The 21058-nt window shown below is 42.6% G+C and overlaps 1 protein-coding gene across 2 annotated transcripts in view; it reads right to left on the bottom strand.

The window, feature by feature from the left end:
- The window catches only part of VPS41 (VPS41 subunit of HOPS complex), a 166893-nt gene extending 148393 nt beyond the window's left edge, over positions 1-18500 (bottom strand). Inside the window, exons 1-3 of one of the 2 annotated variants that reach the window (XM_077811010.1) lie at positions 15444-15570; positions 14300-14331; positions 13541-13579 (exon numbers count right to left, since the gene is read on the bottom strand). In XM_077811010.1, the coding sequence (XP_077667136.1) occupies positions 13541-13579; positions 14300-14331; positions 15444-15555 (183 nt within the window). In that variant the 5' untranslated portion in view covers positions 15556-15570. Of the gene's footprint in view, positions 1-13540; positions 13580-14299; positions 14332-15443; positions 15571-18463 lie in introns of those variants that run through there. The other variant, XM_077811011.1, reaches the window with a different exon arrangement.
- Between the last annotated feature and the right edge of the window lie 2558 nt (positions 18501-21058).

Below are 21058 nucleotides of genomic sequence, written 5' to 3'. Positions count from 1 at the left end.
ACCTGGATGACCTTGTAAACTGGAGTAATAGTAATAGGATGAAATTTAATAGTGAGAAGTGTATGGTCATGCATTTAGGGATTAATAACAAGAATTTTAGTTATAAGCTGGGGACGCATCAATTAGAAGTAACGGAGGAGGAGAAGGACCTTGGAGTATTGGTTGACCACAGGACAACTATGAGCCGCCAATGTGATATGGCTGTGAAAAAAGCTAATGCGGTCTTGGTATGCATCAGGTGAGGTATTTCCAGTAGAGATAAGGAGGTGTTAGTACCGTTATACAAGGCACTGGTGAGACCTCACCTGGAATACTCTGTGCAGTTCTGGTCTCCCATGTTTAAGAAGGATGAATTCAAACTGGAACAGGTATAGAGAAGGGCTACTAGGATGATCCGAGGAATGGAAAACCTATCTTTATGAAAGGAGACTCAAGGAGCTTGGCTTGTTTAGCCTAACCAAAAGAAGGCTGAGGGGAGATATGATTGCTCTCGATAAATATATCGGAGGATAAATACCAGGGAGGGAGAGGAATTATTTAAGCTCAGTACCAATGTGGACACAAGAACAAATGGATATAAACTGGTCATTGGGAAGTTTAGACTTGAAATTAGACGAAGGTTTCTACCATCAGAGGAGTGAAGTTCTGGAACAGCCTTCCAAGGGAAGTAGTGGGGACAAAAGACCTATCTGGCTTCAAGATTAAACTCGGTAAGTTTATGGGATGTTAGATGGGGTGGGATCTGAGTTACTACATAGAATTCTTTCCTGGGTATCCAGCTGGTGAATCTTGCCCACATGCTCAGGGTTCAGCTGATCGCTATATTTGGGGTCGGGAAGGAATTTTCTTCCAGGGGAGATTGGAAGAGGCCCTGGGGGTTTTTCGCCTTCCTCTGTAGCATGGGGCACAGGTCACTTGCTGGAGGATTCGCTGCACCTTGAAGTCTTTAAACCATGATTTGAGGACTTCAATAACTCAGATATAGGTGAGAGGTTTATTTCAGGAGTAGGTGGGTAAGATTCTGTGGCCTGCATTGTGCAGGAGGTCAGACTAGATGATCATAATGGTCCCTTCTGACCTCTACAGTTTTATGGTGAAAATACACTGCTTTTCTGAGTAAGGAAATGAAGTGAATTACCTCCTGTGCAACCCCAGTATGGTTCTTCATAAGCCAAATCCTGGGGTGCGTATGGGCCGGTACCGCACTTTCACCCCTGGTTTTTCTTCACACAACACTCACACAGTCAACCTGTGGAATTCTTTGCCAGAGGATGTTGTGAAGGCCAAGACTATAATAGAGTTCAAAAAAGAACTAGATAAGTTCATGGAGGGTAAGTTCATGGCTATTAGCCAGGATGAGCAGAGATGGTGTCCCTAGCCTCTGTTTGCCAAAAGCTGGGAATGAGAGACAGGGAATAGATCACTTGATTACCTGTTCATTGCCTCTGGGGCACCTAGCATTAGGCACTGTCGGAAAACAGGATACCGGGCTAGATGAACCTTTGGCTTGACCCAGTATGGCCGTTCTTATGTTCTTACGATAGCATTTTTACTTCTCTAGGTAAGGAATCAGATGATGTGGGTGAGGGTATTGCACCTGTTCCCCTATAATAATTGACAGTTTGGCTACTGAATTCAAAAATTGAACAAAACTGACCAGAGGTGAGGATGCCACACACAGTTATATAGTGATGTGGCATCAATATGCAAAGATTAGTGTTTGTAAAGGGATCTGGAAATTAATTGCTAGGTATAAAGCATTTTGTTGCACTAACATGTTGCAATGATAAGTGATCACCTCAAAAACATTACTGGGATGTGCAACATGGTTTTGAGGTTCTTTGCAACTCAGGGTACATGGCCACTTCATGCTGGAGGTATGATTTCCAGCTTCTCAAGATGTATGCTTGCTAGCTAAATCACTACGTATCACCATTTTAATCACCTGTCCTGTGTTAGGATAAAGCTTCTAGACGTTTTGTTCCTGTCCAAAAGACCAAGGGGCTTTCTCTGCTTATGAAGGGTGAAGCTGTGTTGTCAGGATTAGGATAATGATTTGTCAATTTTTCTCAATTCAGTCAGAGAAATATTGCTATGATGTACATAAATAAAAGAATTTTAGACAGGAAAAATAGACATTTGGTGGCCTTTCATGTTCAGAACCCTAATTCGCTGGACAGCCAAGCAACAAACTGGAATAAGCTCTAAAGTAAGCTATTCTATTGCTCATCAAGTTGAAGGTAAAATGTTGAGAGGTAGTGGGGGACCAGCCTGCAGATATACTGGGGAGTAACACTGATATAAGACTATGCAAAACCCATTCACACTGGTAAACCTATTTCAAAAAAAGAAATAATTGCTTTTGGTCAGACGTGGGGGAGGAGAGACGAAAAATCAAACTGTCATGATTATAAAATTTTAAAAAAGCAGGGAAGGAATGACTGGGAGAGTTAAGGGATTAGCAATAGCATACAGAGACTTTCATCTGAATCGTCAGTTCAAATTCAGATCAGGCTGATACTGGCAAAAAGTTATTACCATCTGATGGCTGTTGGTTTACCAAAATGAATTTGTGGTATCAAGCCAGTTCCTAGCTGACAGATGGCCACGTCACAGAAGAACTCCTCCGCAACTAACAACCTCGATGGCAGCTTCAGCAAAGATACAAAGGAACGAGTGCCCCTGAAGATTAAGCCTCCTCTTAACAGCAGAAGGGATTCTTTATGCAAGTGTTGAGAACCACTGGCAAGACAGTGTGAAGAAATGTATGCTACTGCCCCAGTTATACCTACTCCACAGGCAAAGAAAGGACAACTTCCTCTCCCTCTCTCCAGGGCTGACAACATAGCACCTTTTTTCCCCATGTGGACTAAGCTGGTTAAAAATGGATTTGAAATAAATATTCAAAACCCTTACAAGCTTCTAACCTGTAGAAGAATAATTTTGTATTAATATGGCTACTGCTATACAATGGAATGGAGGTGCTCAGATTGAGGTTACCAACCCATGAAGTCACCCTTGTATTTTATGCTGCCAAAAATATTGACCTCCACCGTTTTATGGTGAAAATACACTGCTTTTCTGAGTAAGGAAATGAAGTGAATCACCTCCTGTGCAACCCCAGTATGGTTCTTCATAAGCCAAATCACCAACAACATGCTAATCTTTGGCAAATATGGATCAGGCTGTCAGGAAAATTGGTGTGTGAAATCTTTTCTTCTTATGGATCTGATGAGGATTTATTTAATCCTTTGGCTTCTTTGGGAAAATGTAGGTATACTAAAGCAAGGAATTACAATGATATGGCTGCCCACGAATAAATATTAAGATGGTTGCATTCCAAGGATGAAGTAATACACAGATGAAAGGAAAAAGCACACAGCATTTTATTTCTTTTCAGGACTGCCATGATATAAAGAAAGTCTCACAATATGTGTGGAACACCAATTCCAGATTCACCCCAACAACTCTGGACATAAACCAAGTTGTGAAGCAGAAGTACAGAAGACATACTGCACATGAACAATCCTCATAAGTGACATGTAAAAAAAATATAGTCCACAATAGTATTTGGTTTCACTTCAGCTATTTTTTTTCTCACTTGAAGTTTTGTGTACACCAAGCCAGTGGGAATTATAAAACCACTTCAACTGCACGCAATAATCCTAGTTACCTTTAATTACATAAGAGTGACATAAAATGGCTTGTTGTATTTTTGATATCCCAGACAAGTTCCAATAGGGAAGGAAAAACCTAAGATAATTCAAATCTGAATGAAACTACACCTTTCCTCTTGTATTTCCCTTTGCTGAGTAAGGAATTTCAACAGAACCATTTGTTTCCCCTATGAACACTACTTGGGCACTAACTGTTGCCATTTTGTGATCAACTGCATATGAATACCCTACAGTGCAATTTTGGGAACAGTCATTTTTGAAGTTTCTTTTATCAACTCGCTGAAATGTGAAACTGGTTAGGAAATTATTGAAAAAGAAAATTCAGTGTTGCTCCATCCACATCAATGAATTAGTATTTTGGGAAGGCCACATCTGCACACACTGTTGACACAGTAGCTTTTCAATTGCATTTAATTTATGTAACATGCAAGGCAGTATTTTTACCTTTTATATATTCCAAAACACACAGGAGAACTGGCACTTCTATTTAATATTAATAGCTCATTAAGTGAAGTATCTAATTTTCACACAAGAACAGCAGATATTAGAAGAATATAGCAGTAAAACCAGTAACCCATTTTTCTTGGAAGTCAATCCTAGAACGATGCATATTATAATCTTAGTCACTTGTCACTGAAAACATGTTTTTAAAATTAATGTATGAAAAGATTCCATTTAAACGTCAATACATTATTTACAATGCTCATCCCACTGACTCAAATTGATAAATTATTTGCATGATACTTTTTCTCATTAACAGAGTTGTTTTTTTATTGCATACCTTCCCTTTCTCCGCACCCTATTTAAATGGCTCGTTTCACTTTAGGTATGCAGGAAGAAGTGAGCTCTCTCTGGCTAGTGAGCGTGTGAGAGAGAGAAAAAGAAAATATAAAAACTTTTAAAGAAGTTCATATACAGTACTTTTTCATTTGTAGATCTCAAAGAACTGGAGGAGAAAAAAGGAAGACTAAGGCTATGTCTACGCTGCCACTTTCAGCACTAAAAACTTTTGTCATTCAGGGGTGTGAAAAAACACATCTGAGCAGTGAAAGTTTTAGTACTGAAAAGTGCCAGTAAAGAGAGTGCTTTATTGCCAGGAGAGCTCTACCCCAGTGACAAAACGTGCCCGCACTGCCCATGTCACAGCGCTGCCGCAGCCGCGCTGTAACATGGGTAGTCTAGACATACCCTAATAAGAAAAGGAGTACTTGTGGCACCTTAGAGACTAACCAATTTATTTGAGCATGAGCTTTCGTGAGCTACAGCTCACTCCGATGAAGTGAGCTGTAGCTCACGAAAGCTCATGCTCAAATAAATTGGTTAGTCTCTAAGGTGCCACAAGTACTCCTTTTCTTTTTGCGAATACAGACTAACATGGCTGTTACTCTGAAACCTGACATACCCTAATATAACCCCCTTTTACAGATGGAGTAGGAGAGGCATGGAGAGGCGAAGTGGCTTGCCAAAGGGGACACAGTGAATTGTCAGACAAAAGGAGCTGAAATACAAGAAATGGCAAAGATGCAATGTAGGCTGATGTAGTATCTGAATCTATTTTTAATTCATTTTTTGTCAAGTTGATGGTGTCGCTTTAGCGACAACAATAGTGGAAGAGCCCATCTGTGCTTGATGCCCTGTGCTTAGGGAATATTTTGGTGGGGAACATAGCAGGGTTAGGAAACCTTTTTTACCAGATGCTGTGTTTACTTGAAACATTTGTAATTAGGTTTGGATCAGTTCAGTGTAATCTAGGAGACTAAGGCCTTGGCTACACTTGCAAGTTGGAACACAGTAAATCAGCCCCGGGCGCCCTAACTCCTGAGGTGTCCACACCAGCAAGGAACATAGAGCACCCGGACTCCGCGGCTGGAGCACCCCTGGTAATCCACCTCAACAAGAAGCATAACGCTTGCTGTGCCCCGGCTGGAGACCGCAGTGCCAGTGTGGACGCCCTGGTCTTTTAATGCGCTCTGATCAGCCTCCTGAAGCGTCCCACAATCCCTGTTCTAGCCACTTTGAACTCTACTGCCGTGCCCTCAGGTGATCAACCATCAGATCCGCCTTTTAAATTCTCTGGGAATTTTGAAAATCCCCTTCCTGTTTGCTCAGCCAGGCGTGGAGTGCTCTCAGCACAACTTTCCAGGTGACCATGCCTCCACGTGCCAGGTGATCCCCAGTATGGAGCAATGGCGAGGTGCTGGACCTCATCAGTGTTTGGGAGGAGGAAGCTGTCCAGTCCAGCTGCGCTCCAGCAGTAGGAATTACGATACCTACAGGCAGATATCAAGGGCCATGATAGAAAGGGGCCATGATCAGGACACTCTGCAGTGTGGGGTTAACGTCAAGATGCTGCGCAATGCCTGCCACAAAGCGCGGGAGGCAAACCGCCACTCCGGTGCTGCCCCCATGACCTGTCATTTCTACAAAGAGCTGGATGCAATACTTGGGGGCGACCCCACCTCCACTCCAAAGAGCACCATGGACACTTCAGAGGCTGTAGCAGCCCAGAGTTCAACAAGGCAGGAGGAGAAAAGCGGGAGTGATGGGTGCTGAGGAGGAGTGGGGCCCAGAGCCAGAGGACGGCCCAGCATCCTTAGATGCATGCAGCCAGGAGCTGTTCTCAAGCCAGTCAGAAGGTAGCCAGTCAGAGCGGATGGTGCTTGCGGAAGAACAAACAGCAGAAGAGGTGCCTGGTACACAGCTTTTATTTTGGGAAGGGAGTTCTTTGGAGCGGGCTCTGGGGGCGAGGAGGGTTGCAGAAAGAAGGGTTAGGGCTGCGTGCATGCCTAGATGCAGAATAAGGCATTGATGCGCTCTCTCACATTGCGGTAATCGGCCTCAGTGATCTCATCGAAGGTCTCATGCAGAAGCTGGGCAATCCGCTTGCGCAGGTTCTTTGGCAGAGCTCTATGCTCCTTGTCCCAGTCAGGCTAACATGTCCGCACCACTGTGCCATGAGGGGTGGGGGGACCACTGCTGCACACAAGCAAGTGGCATAAGGGCCAGTGCGGAAGCTGCATTGTAGTAGAAGACCCTCCCCTTGCTTCCCAAGTCACTCTCAGAAGCGAGATATCTTCCAGGATGAACTCATCCTCTGGAAAATGAGGGGACACTGTTCAGCCCGCCCCCTGCAGCTGTTGGCTCTCCCTAAGGCACAGAACCCCAGAGGACAGTATAGCCCTGAAACAATCAGTCCCCCTTGCCCCTGTGCTTACTTACTATTTCGGAGCCCTTGTGAGTTATGTGCGCTCGCTTTGGGATGGGCACTTTCTGCTATTGTGTGCACTGTGCTTGCCTTTAAGTTCAGCCGAATCATTGCTCTGTCTAGTGTGAACAATGCTGCCTCTGTTAAGGGTTGCATTTTGGCTTTACAGATGCAGCCTTGAGATCCCAGCAGTCCTTGTTATCAATGGCCAAAAGGCTGCGAAGAATCGGGAAGCGTCCACGAAGAAGCAAGGAAGACCTTCTGCATGAAGTCATCCAGCAGTCCCTTACTGAAAATCAAAAAGTACAGGAGGGGTGGTAGACTGAAAGGAGGCTCCGCCAGCAGAATGCGGATCACCAGCAACAAACCACGGAGCAGGTCCTAAGCGTTATGGAATGCCAAGCGGACTCGATGCAGGTGCTCATAGCACTCCAGATGGAGCAGATCCATGCCCGCCGCCCCCTGCTCCTCCCGCAGCCCGTGTCCCAAAACTCTTTCCCTTGTGCCCCCATGTCACCGCCAACCCACTTTCTCCAACATCCGGTTTCTTATCACCACCAGCAGTCTCCAACACCTGTAGGTTCACCACCCAGCCCTGCAAACTACGACTCTTACCCATTGCACTCAACCCCCATCATCATGCATTTTAGCTAGCCTGAAGTGCAGCACTCATTGCGCGGCACTCCAGACAGGAAGGCTGAATATGATAACAGGACATACGCAAATCTGTGATTGTCCCGTTCCCCCCCATTACCTTCCCTCCTCCCACACAGCACAGCTATGTCATGCCATGTGTTTTCCCATGTGTTTCTTTTCAATAAATTAATTTTTTGGCTTTGCAAATATTCTTTATTGCATTAAGTAAAAGATAGCGTAGCCCAGGAAATCAACAGGCACGCAAGTCAGTGCATCATACGTAGCAAACACAGATGCCCACTAGCACTGGAACCACTGCACTTCACTCCCATGCAGGGCACCAAACATTACTGGTGGCTTTCAGCATCAAATTGCTCCCTCAAGGTATCCCTAATCCTTACTGCCCTGCACTGGGCCCCTCTAATAGCCCTGGTCTCTGGCTATTCAAATTCAGCCTCCAGGTGCTGAACCTCCGTGGTCCATGCCTGAGTGAAGCTTTCACCCTTCCCTTCATAAATGTTATGGAGGGTACAGCATGCGGCTATAACTGTAGGGATGCTGTCATCGGCCAGGTCCAGCTTCCCATACAGACAGCGCCAGCGGCCCTTTAAACGGCCAAAAGCACACTCAACAGTCATTCTGCACCGGCTCAGCCTTTTGTTGAACCACTCCTTGCTGCTGTCAAGGCTCCCTGTGTATGGTTTCATGAGCCATGGCATTAAAGGGTAAGCGGAGTCTCCAAGGATCACAATGGGCATTTCGACTTCCCCTACAAAGATCTTCTGGTCTGCGAAGAAAGTCCTGGCTTGCACCTTCCTGAACAGGCCTGTGTTCTAAAAGATGCTTGCATCGTGCACCTTTCCGGACCAGCCTGTGTTAATGTCCATGAAACGCCCACGGTGATCCACAAGCACCTGGAGAACCATTGAGAAATACCCCTTCCGATTTATGTACTCGGAGGCTAGGTGGTCTGGTGCCAAAATTGGAATATACATCCCATCTATCGCTCCTCTGCAGTTAGGGAAACCCGTTTGTGCAAAGCCAGCCAAGTCACGCACATTGCCCAGAGTCATGGTTCTTCTGAGCAGGATGCGATTAATGGCCCTGCAAACTTGCATCAACACGATTCCAACGGTCGACTTTCCCACTCTGAATTGGTTAGCGACTTATAGGTAGCTGTCTGGAGTTGCCAGCTTCTAGATTGCAATAGCCACGCGCTTCTCCACCAGCAGAGCAGCTCTCAATCTCGTGTCCTTGCGTCGCAGGGCGGGGGCAAGCTCAGCATACAGTCCCATGAAAGTAGCTTTCCTCATCCGAAAGTTCTGCAGCCACTGCTCGTCATCCCAGCCTTGCATGATGCTGTGATCCCACCACTCAGTGCTTGTTTCCCGAGCCCAAACGCGGCATTCCACTGTGGTGAGCATATCCGTGAATGCCACAAGCAATCTCATGTCGTATGCGTTATGTGAGTCGACATCATCGTTGGACTCCTCACAGTCACTTTGTAGCTTAAGGAGTAACCTGACTGCAATTCGTGACGTGCTGGCGAGACCTATCAGCATATTCCTCACAAGTTTGGGATCCAGTCCCGCAGACCGAAAGGAAAGACAGAGCATGCAGTACAAAAACCGTTGAAAGATGGTGCCAAATGTGGTTGGAAGCTCAGGGATTGCTGGGATACAAAGTGATGCATCATGGGGCATTGGGGCAGGACCCAGGATGCCCTGCGCCCCCCCTTCCCACAAGCCACAGTGCCAGAATGGGAAGAGGTGCTCTGTGGAATAGCTGCCCATAATGCACCGCTTCCAATGCCTCTCCAAGTGCCGCAAATGTGGCCATGCCACTGCACTTGCAGCTAACAGTGTGAACACATGGCAGTGCTTTCCCTGCTGCTGTCTCCGAGAGCTGGTTTAACTCACAGCGCTCTACATCTGTAAGTGTAGCCATGCCCTCAGAAGTTCAGTACAGAGGTACATCAGCAGCCCTCATTAGCTGTCCATTTTCTGAGTTTAATGGGAAGACATGTAAATATTAGCAGGCGTGCACAGAATGCAGTCAAAGGTTTATAACACTACTGCAACAACAATTCCATTAAAAATAAGATCGGATACGAGTCTGACTACACTTTAAAAAAACAACAACAACATATCCAAACTTCAACAGGTCAACAAACAGGAAGCTCCTAATCTCAGATATTGAAATACTTATATGATCATCACAGCAGTATCTGAGCAACTCACAATGATCACTGGATTTTTTTAATTCTTACAACACCCCATAAGGCTGGAAATTATTATTCTCGTTTTACAGAGGGGAACAGATGGAATGTAGTTGAAGTGCTTGCCCAAGGTCACAGTGAAAGTTTGTGGTTAAGACAGGAATTGAAGGTCTCTTAAGCCCCAGTATGGTGCTCCAAATCATTCTGCCCACTCTATAATGTGTGTATCATCAAGTTAACTGACAAATCTGCTACTTCCCTTGTGAAGACCAGTGATAATCTATACTGAAAATCTATAAAATAATCTATACTGGAAAAATATATGTAAGTATTGGATAAGTAAAATTATTTTGTGCACCAGACATACACTGGTGGCAGAAGTAAAATCCACATTCGCTCACAAAATTTCACAACAATGCCATAGATTGCCCCATGACTATGTCACATTATGCAGATACTATGAGGTAGTTCAGCTATCAAGCCTTGTTACTGGTTGGCTATCATGATACAATGCAAAACAATATTGAGGTCCAGAGTGATAAACATCAGGGAACTGAATATAAACAAAATTCAAGTAGGCACATTACACAAAAGCAGCTTTTGGAAGTTTCAAAAGCAAGTGTAAAAAGACTCTCTACTTAGAAGAGAGGATCCAAAAGAGATCCAGGTGTGGGTTCTGCAATATAAGCTACCAGGGAGAACTAGTGCAGTATCACCGTCTCTTTTTTTTAAAATGGTACATTACATCATTCAGTGCAACATGATTTGCTAATAGAGAACTAAACTGCAAAGCCAAGGCACATCCTAGCTGAGTATTATACTCAACTCAAAAAGTCGAGGAAAATGTACACTTACCTCTCAGCTTTGTACCACAGATCTGTTAAGAAGCATTGATATAAAGCTAACAAACACGTGAGAAGATTTTTGCCAATTAGATACCAAAATCTAATCAAGATTTGGTTGGGAAAAGCAAGCTCAGTTGTAAAAGTAACCACTTACAGGTACACTGCAGGAAGGAAGAGTAATATTAAAAACAGAGAAATTTCGCTTCATGCTGTACATAATTTATTCAGCCTTTCTTCTCCACTGTTTATGAACAGTCAAAGGTCAGTATATTCTTTTTTGTTTGTTTGTTTGCTTTTTAAGGCCTCATCAAATGTGACAGCCCTAATACGCAACTCTAGGTGCTGTAAAATAATGTTAAATACACCCATGAAGTAGCATCGTATCTAGAACTTTTCTGTGAAATAAACCTGTTCAATCTAAAATGTAGCACACCTGATTGTTTTATGGGTTGGGGAAAATGATGTACATCACATGTGCCATTTTAAAAAATGACAGAAGTTTAAAAAAAAAAATAGATGTCAGTGCTTCAAGATTGCTGTGAAAATACTTTGCAGCTAAAGTACTTCCTCCCCGCCCCCCGAGAATTAAAATACCATTTTAGATATATTGTTTGCTCACCATATCATGGGAGAATAAATAGTAGCCTGTCTACATGATAAGTAAAAGCTCATAATACCCCATATCATATGTAAGGATATGAAAGAGAGAGTAAACTGTAGTGTAGTTACCAAGAAAGATCTGCTACAATTGCATAGTGGTGACACAAATAACTACCACCACCATCACTGAAAGGTTTGCTGAACATACAAAGATATGCACGACCTCTACTAACTTATACCTATGTGCTTTAGACATTCTAATTTAAACAACTGGAAAACAATAAACACATTTAAATGGCCTCAGGAATTCAACTTACAGGACCAGTGGAAACCAGATTTGCAATGAAGAGCTGTGTGACATCATATAGGCAAAACAGTCACTTTTGCAAAACATCACACGTCTGAGATTGATCACATTCTCTGCTTTTGCAAAACATCATACGCTCTGTCATTGATTCCGTACAAACAACATCTTAACATTCATAAACAAACAGGTAACTCAAAGCAGACTATGCAAGTGGGAAAATTATTAGCATTATATTATCACTTGTTAAGAGCAGACAATATGCTCAGTTTTGACAGACACACAGAATGGAGAGAGTCCCTGTCTCAACAAGCTTACAATCTAATAGAAAAAAAGACAGCAAGATGGTGCTGTGAAGTCACAGTAAGGACTAACAGAAGAGAGTTTTTTCCTTGTGTGCACTCAATTCAGAGTGGGGAGGTGGAGGAATTGTTCAAAGAGGGACATGCGGTCCCTTCTAACTCTGTGATTCTATGATTATTCATTCACCCTTTCCACACTACAGAAGAAAATTTTTGCAAGAAGATAAAGCTTAACATGGGCAATTACACCTTACCTCCTCTGATAACAATGCTCATCATTTGCAATTGCCCCTTATGTTCAAGAATCTCAAAGGGATTAAAGCTAACATCAATTGTCTGCCATTAATTTTGTTATGAATATAGTGGTAACTGCCTATAATAAATCAATGCAATAAATGTTATACATATTTTACTTATGTATAAACCAAGGCACAGAGAATTAAAATAGTTTGCCCTAGTCACATAGGTAAATCTTGCCATGGGTTCAGTGAGTCCAGTCCTCTGCTATAACCACTACATAACACTGTCTATCAATACCAACTCCTAATCTCACAATGTATTATGTTTAGTATAAAAAAAAAAAAAAAAAAGAGTGAAAACACAGTGATATGACCAAACTAATCCATGACCATATACATTTCACATCAAGAGAATTAAAGCAGCAATTCACCACACGTAGTCTTCATGCGTCTGAAGGGCCAGCATATATCATTTGATAATTATGCATGAATGATCATAGAAAACGGTTTAGTCAAAGATGTGGACCTCCAGGTAACATGGATGTGTTTCACTAGTTCACTCCAGCACATTTTAGATATTGTTTCCAGGCTTGTTATAACAGCTAAATATTTAAAGACAACACATCATGTGTCCTTATAGAAAAAAAGAATAATAATGTCCAGACTGAGTTGGACCAAAGGTCCACCTAGCCCAGTATCCTGTCTTCCGACAATGGCCAATGCCATGTACCCCAGAGGGAATGAACAGAACAGGTAATCACCAAGTGATCCAGCCCCTGTCACCCAGTCCCAGCTTCTGGCAAACTGAAGCTATGGATACTATCCCTGCCCACCCTAGCTATCAGTCATTAATGGTCCTATTCTCCATGAATTTATCCAATTCTTTTCTGAACCCTGTTATAGTCTTGACCTTCACAACATCCTCTGGCAACGAGTTCCACAGGTTGACTATGCGTTGTGTGAAGAAATACTTAGAATATCAGAGTTGGAAGGGACCTCAGGAGATCATCTAGTCCAACCCCTGCTCAAAGCAGGACCAATCCCCAATTTTTTCCCCAGATCCCTAAATGGCCCCCTCAAGGATTGAACTCACCACATGTGCTGAATAAACGAAGACTAAATTCAGGCTGTGAAATCATTAAATATCAGTTGCATTTCTTTAATGTAATATATAGAAATGACATTGTCAATCACATTTTCATTTGTTCAAAGCAGAAATGCATGAATTTAAGTTTTACCTTCTAACATGATTCACTTTATTAAAATCTTGTGATCCCAGGCTTTAATATCAAGTTGCATTTTTATTTTTTTTAAAAGGATGCACTTTCACTATTAATTTGCCCACAGCTCAAACTACCTGTTAGAACACAAACACAGTTTCTCTTGTAAATAAGCGGCTGCCAAAATAGCAACAAACAAACGAACAAAAAAAAACAAGACCCCAAAAAACCCTGCATATTGATAACAATGCAGTTTAAACACTACAACCATGAGGCCCCTGTACACAGTCTTACCTCAGAATCATCTGTAGATTCTTCGTTAGATCTGATTTCCTGAAAGCGATAAAAAAAGCATGAAGAAAAAAATTTAACGTGTGTGCAGAGCAAATGATAATTATCTTTACTTTTTTAATTCTACCAGTCTTTTTATTAGAGGCAAAAAGTCAATAGAGTTTCAAGTGATTCTGAATGTGTTACAGATAAATGATTATCTTTTCTGATTTTCTTGTTTATCCATACCCATTCTGTGTTTAGGACTTGTAATCTGGTACCACACTGACAGTCACTGGCACTGGTTGGCTGTGACGCTACTGTTGGCTACCCTAAAGCAGACAGTAACTAATACCACATCATTCCAGAAACGTGCACCATCTAAGACTCTAAGCAATAGTCAGGTACCTGTGAAAGGCTTTCCCTCACCAGCAATGGGCAATCAATCTTGCAAAGCAATCTCCAGCATCTCGGCCCACGGCACAGAACTGCATGCTCAAGTGATCCACAGGCCAACTTCTGTATTTAGCCACTATTCGCCCATTAATTCATTGGCTTATTTTGAACTGGTTAACTCTTTAAAACAGTTTCCCAGAGAATTCTAATAATGATGCATATTAAATAATAACAACTCTTCCACTTATGCACAATTCAGACAGAGTGCTTGCTCAAACCTTCAAAGAAACTGTGCCTTTAAAACATCTGCCTTTCAAGACAATGAATCTTACCATCCTACAAAAAAAAAAAAAAAAAAAGAAGAGCCTACTCTTGCTAATCTCTCACCTGTCCACTGGTGAAATCTGCTGATGCCATGTCTCCTCAAAAAGGTCAGCAAAATGAAGATTTACTTAACGTATTTATAGTTATCAATAGCAATAAAAGGTTACAACTAATATGCTGACAGTGAACGTAAGCATTTTAACAACAGCCCATGATATAAACAAAGAACGAACAAAAGAGAAGAAGTATTTCAAATCTTATGAAGTAATATTTTGACAATAAGATATTTAGGTACAGCATTCACGAGAGACAAAGTTACAGACAATGAGAAGAGAGATGAAGCGGAAAGAAAATCTAATACTGATGATTACCAGTGTTTCATCTTTAGTTTGTTGGTCACATTTATTTATTTTTGTGCTATAAAAATGTGCTTATTGTAACCTCTAAGCACATAACAAATGCCTTCTCTGCATGACTGAAGATCACTTTTAGTAACCAAGCAAAACCGTTTAGAGAGGGGAAAAAAGTCACATTTCCATTTACTGTTAGTGACTCCATACAAGACATCACCATGCTTACAGTCATCTGGCTTTCCAAGCTTTATTAACTACAGACAGGCCCATCTCCAAAATATTGTCCTTAAACAGGTGCAACTGTTTATTCTCTGTTCAAGTCATAGTTCAAAATTAAAAAGGAAATCTTGATTTGGGAAGCTAATGAACAGACTCTGCATCATCTGATAGGACGCTGGCAGTGTTTTTGGGTGTTTAGAATTGACAGGTACCCTGCTAACTCACGATGCAAGGGAGCTACTCTGAAAAGCTTTCTGCCTGACTTCTCCCATTCCCACAAGTAAAATTGGAATAGTAACCACAGTCATGACTACAATGGGGTTTTGTTGGGATGGGTTTTTTTAAATGTATGAACCAAGAGGATTATCCTGAATTCTATTTTTTATTTTTAAAATAGTCTCCTAACTGTGAACAGAAAATCCCTGCTGAGTGACTAGTAGGTGACCAGAATCCCAAACAGTGAACTAATAACTATCAATGGCAGGCCTGTCAGACTCTGGGGTTGGGGGGGGCGGGGAATCAGCAATGTTGTTGTATATTTCAGCCAATTGGCAGATGCTGGTTTTCAAGAAGCCTAAGAATGGAGAAATGATACACAGATGAGAAAACTGGGGAAATTTAAAAGTATTCCTAACCTGTATAGTTAATCTCTGATTTGGCAAGCTTGACAATGCATCTCACCAAATGCAGTCTTCCATCCACGTTGTTGTGGGAGGGTTTTCCCTTTACACTAAAAACAGATGCCATCAACTGACTTTAGGCCTGTAACTTAGATAGGTACGGAAGAAAAATCACAAAACCTAAATTCCAATGAAAGTTCACCTGCATACACACACTATTTATAGTTCCTCTCCAGTGTAGGGAAACTCAAACATAAGTCACAGCATCTTCTACATGCAAAATTGACCATAAGCAAAAGTGAAACGACCACTCTCATAAGATAGTCCAAAAGGAGAGAAATGCAAACAATTAAATCAGAGTGTTTTAATAATCAAAAGGTGTTCATTAATTTAAAAAGTAAGGATTTTTAATGACACTTTTATATTTGATTGTGCCTTAATGAGGTGCACTAATTATAGATTTTAGTGACAAAGACAATGGAAAGAACACAAAAGAAACTGCCTCGACCAACAAAATCCACAACTTTGTAGAAGAGGTACATATCTGATAAATACCAACAATAGGACCTGCCTCCTTCAGAGAATTTAAATTTCTTCATAGTTAGGAAGTAAATCCTGGGAAAAATAGTTCTCCTAAGCTTTATTATGCCCTACATACTGATAGAATGCGTGTGTGTGGCAGTGGAGAAGATATGGAAAAGCCAAATTTCTGAAGGCTTTAAACAAATTATATTTATAGCATATGAAACTGCTATACTTGGGCTTGGAAACTTTTTCTTAAACCTATTTTATTCTTGTCTCACATACAGGAACCAACTCCAAAGAATGTTCCATAGACAGAGTCCTTTTGAGCTGAAAAGTACTATATGTAACAAGTATATTAAAAGGTGGTCTAGAACAACCAAAATTTCAGCTGCCTTACAGAGAATATCCCACTCTCCCCCATACTTGTTCCCCATTTTCCAGAAGAGACTCTCTCTCCCAACCAATTCAGATGGACTTATTTCTTTCTTCCACCTCTGCATTCTTGATCTTCCTCTGAAGTGAAGCAGTCTGCATGTAACAATCAGCTGTGCGTTCACACGTTACCCTGACATTATTACATCTGCCCCCAGATTCCAAAGATCCTGCCTTAAAGCCTACCTGCCAGGGTTTATTGTAAAATATTACATTAAAACTAGGCCCCACTCCTGCCCACATTTAAATGTATAACTTTACACAGGTGTAATCCCACCGACTATACACTGACAGGACTGGACCCTACACATAGAATACTGCCTATTACACTATTTGAAAGGCTAATACTGCAATGATTACCACTTTTTCTTGAGTCACATACTAAATTCTAAAACTGCTTCACTCATAGAACTGCAGAATGAGGTTCTTCAGCCTCAATCTTGCCAGGAGCTCAGCACATGCTGACCCCTGGACTCACTTTAAAGGGGCTCCAGGCATGTAGAGGGATCGAAACATTTGAATTGCCATTATGGATGAGACTTGAAATCCATCTAGTCCAGAATCCCAGTCTGCCATTACCAGATAATTCTAAAGTGCAAGAACCCTGCAATAGGCAGGCATGGGATAATCTGCCGCCACCCCTCCCCATTAGGTTTCACCCGGATATCCAATAGTTAGAGACTGCCTTAAATTCTAAGGCATGAAGTTTAGTATCTCGTTCCCCTACCCACCCTCCCCAAAAAAAGTTATCTATTAAGATAACTCTGGATATTCCTGTTATACATATAAATGTCCAATCCTTTATTGGATCTTCCTAAATTCTTGGATCTGACAATACAGTGCACTACACCAGATCAAGACCTTAATGACTATCAAAGATTTGTTTTGTCATTTGAAGATTTAACACACTTCCTTCTTTGCCCTCAGAATATAAAAGTTGCTTTAAAAAAAAAGATAAAACATTTAAAGGAAGCACAGCTCTAGTCTATACCATGGAATGACCATGAAAGAGATTAAATTTTGGACAAACTCTAAAGACAGGTTTCCCTGTACAATACAATTCCCAAGAAGAGGATTTTCTCATATAGGGTAATATGACCAATTATAAAAGTAATTTAAAACAAATTGTTGGTATATAACATTTAAGAATAGGTCCAACCCAGAATTCACCAATAATAATCTCTAAAATAATTTAAGAAACGGTAATATTCTCTCCTCATAAAATAATACTAAGAACTTAACTTTGACAAAATTATAGCCACCAAACTCAATAAGAATTTGATATAATAAATGAGTGATATTTAATATCCAATAGCTTTATAGAAGTCAAATTAGTGGGGCTGGTGATTTCATGCTCATTAATTCAAGACTTTAAGCAATTTTTATGCATATGTGAAAATGAATGAGACTACAATATTGATTCTGAACCTCTGACAGAGATTAACAGGGTTTCAGCCTCAGCTTTAAATGCCTTCAGGATCACATTGTGCTGGCATCTTCAAAAAGAGTAGATACAGAATAGGCAGCAAAATTGTGCACGAACCCTCTACACCACCCTTCTGCCCACAAAGCCCTCCAGTTCTGCTTTCCACAAACATCCATTCCCAATTCTACTTCTGCAGCTCCTACTCCTCCCCCAATCCCCACCCACTCCTGCTACCTCTACCCCCCATAAGCCTCCCCCATCGCATGCCGCCTCTGCTCCCCAACAACCCTCCCCATCTCATGCCGCCTCTGCCCCCCACAACCCTCCTCCAAACTCCACCCCTCCTGCTGCCTCTGCCCCTCTATCCCCATCCCTCCCACTGCCTCTGCTCCCCACAGCCCTCCCCCAACCCTCTCCCTCCCCCCACAACCGCCCCCCCATCCCCATGCCGCCTCTGCCCCCTACAACCCTCCCCCAATCCCAACCCCCTCCCCCTAATCCCCGCCCCCTGCTGCTGCCCCCCAGAAGCCTCTCTCTTCCCCTTCATGGGCTAGAAAACACAGTGGTTTCTCCGCTGCCTTAGTTTAACTCCTCCGCCTGGAGCAAACACTGGGGCTCCCACTGTGCAGCTTTGCGCTAGCAGAGCCTTTACCTTCTCCTCTGCTTCCGCCATGCTGCAGCCGCCCGGCAGTCATGTGAGAGGCCGCGGGAAGCCAGAGGGCGGCGGAGGCAGCTTGGGTAATGTAGTTTTTTCTACTTCCTCTCCTGCTGCTGGGGTTAGGGCTGGCAGGAGGGGGGAGGCCTCTGTACCGGCCTTGCCGTTGCTGGTGGGGGGATTAAACAGATTTGCAAGCTCATGAGCGCGTTTAACCTATGCGCCTGCCTCACTGGTGCACAGGCGACCCCTTAGTGCAAATGGCTGCACTATCAGACAGTATTAGTAAGCGACAGAGCACTGCCGGCCACAACCATTGAAAAAAATCAGGAGCTAGGCCCCAAGAAATTATGAGGTTGCCTTAAACATGACGAGCAATTAGAACAATAATAAACCTGTTGTTATTTTGTTGTGGTTTTTAAGCCTTTAGGGGGAACTTGGCATTTTCATGTTTTTCTCCTCAACCACGAGGGCTAGAAACTTCCTACTTTAAAATGAAAGCTTGAGATCCTGATGTATTGACATGATTTCAGAAGGTGGGGGTTTAAGAAAAACACCACTTAGGAGACTTAAAATAATAATGAAGACAACTGGAATCCTGCCCAGTTCAGCAGGGATTAAAAGTTATTGCTATCTAACAAGTTTAGTAGCCCCATATGAGATGAGATGAGTTTGACAAGTTACAGCTCCCATGTCACAAACTCACCACCATGCTTTGCATTGGATTGCAAGTTCTTCAGGTCAGGGGCCAATTCTTACTATGTGTTTGAACAGTGTCGAGCACACTGGAGCCCAGCTCTTAGCTGGTTTCTCTTGTGAGAGCTCCTGAAGCAGGGACCAAAATTGCTTTCCTCCAGTGTTGCCAACTCCCATTATTTTGTTGCTAGTGATATGATTTTGGCTGTGCTAGAGGCCGGCAGGGAGAGAAGTGAAGCTCTCGCTCTCTAGCAAATTTGAGCCCTGCCAGTGGAAAAGCCCCCTCTGAGAAGCTATCTACTCCACTTGCCCACTGCTTGGGGCAGAGCAATCAGCGCTGCTGTAGGAAGAGCACTCCCTTTTTCTCAGCGACCGGCTAACACCATTCTCACAAGAGGGGAAGCGGGAGCAAAAAGTTCAACAGCTCAGTGTAGCTTTGCTGCTCTCTCTTTTCTCTCCCCACTTGTGAGCAATGAGTCCCTCTGATCTCCCCACTTCCTGTCTGCAATACCTGGCCTTGGAAGGCACAGTGGAGGGGGTTGAAGAGACCCTGCAGTTGCCACCCTCCCCCCAGCCTGGAAGGACTCAAGGGACCCTGCTGCAGCCCCCCTCAGGCCTGAGAGAGGAAAGGGAAGTGCCCCAGGAGGAGCAGAGGTGAGGCTGAGGGGGTGAACTGATGGTGCTGGGGCCTGGGTGGGACAGAACTGATGTAGGGGAGGTTGAACTAATGGTCCAAGGGCTAAGCTGAATGGGTGCAAGGGGAGATTGGCTGCACTGATAGGGGACAGAATAAATTTCTGGGCAGGGAACAGGCAGATGTCGGAGTGAGAGTACCCGCAGCAGAAGTCAAAATCACCTTACCAATAAAACTGAGTAAATGGGCAGCACTAATTGTCTCACACACGAGGAAGTACAAAATATGTTCAAAAATCAAAAGACCACAATATAAGCTTTTTTAAAATCTCATGATTTTGGTGCCAATCTCATGATATTTTGGAGTCTCACTCATGATTTTTGATCTCTTGAAACAACCCAACTTCTGCAAATTTAGAGCTGCTGTGAAGAAATGCAGTGTCAGTTATCATTTTAGAGTTACTGTATAGAACTTTATACCTTCAGTTTGCAATGCAGGAGTCAAGATGTCTCTTCTGTACCTGCAAGTATTTAAATAATTTTCTTCTCTAACTATAAAAATTAAATGTCTGTTGTATTTTATATTTAAAAGAGTTGCCTCTTCGCAACTTCTAGGCTAAATGTATCCTAGAATACTGAAGGAGCTGACTGAGGAGATATCTGGCTATTAGCAATTATCTTTGAGACATTCCAGAAGACTGGAAGAGGGCAAATATATTGCCCATCTATAAAAAGGGAAATAAGGACAACCTAAGGAATTACAGACCAGTCAGCTTAACTTCTGTACCCGGAAAGATAATGGAGCAAATAATTAAGCAATAAATTTGCAAACACCTAGAAGATAATAAAGTGATAAATAACAGTCAGCATGGATTTGTCAAGAACAAATTGTGTCAAACCAACGTGATAGCTTTCTTTGACAGGGTAACAAGCCTTGTGGATGTGGGGGGAAGCAGCAAATGTGATATATCTTGACTTTAGTAAGGCTTTTGATATTGTCTCTCATGACCTTCTCATAAACAAATTAGGGAAATACAGCCTAGATGGAGCTACTATAAGGTGGGTGCATAACTGGTTGTAAAATCGTTCCCAGAGAGTAGTTATCAGTGGTTCACAGTCATGCTGGAAGGGCATAATGAGTGGGGTCCCGCAGGGATTGGTTCTGGGTCTGGTCCTGTTCAATATCTTCATCAATGATTTAGATCAGTGGTTCTCAAACTTTTTTTTTTGCGGACCACTTGAAAATTGCTCAGGATCTCGGTG

This window comes from Eretmochelys imbricata, chromosome 2 (genome assembly GCF_965152235.1).
Source record: "Eretmochelys imbricata isolate rEreImb1 chromosome 2, rEreImb1.hap1, whole genome shotgun sequence".
Taxonomy (NCBI): Eukaryota; Metazoa; Chordata; order Testudines; family Cheloniidae; genus Eretmochelys; species Eretmochelys imbricata.
This window is presented reverse-complemented; position numbering and strand designations above follow the sequence as displayed.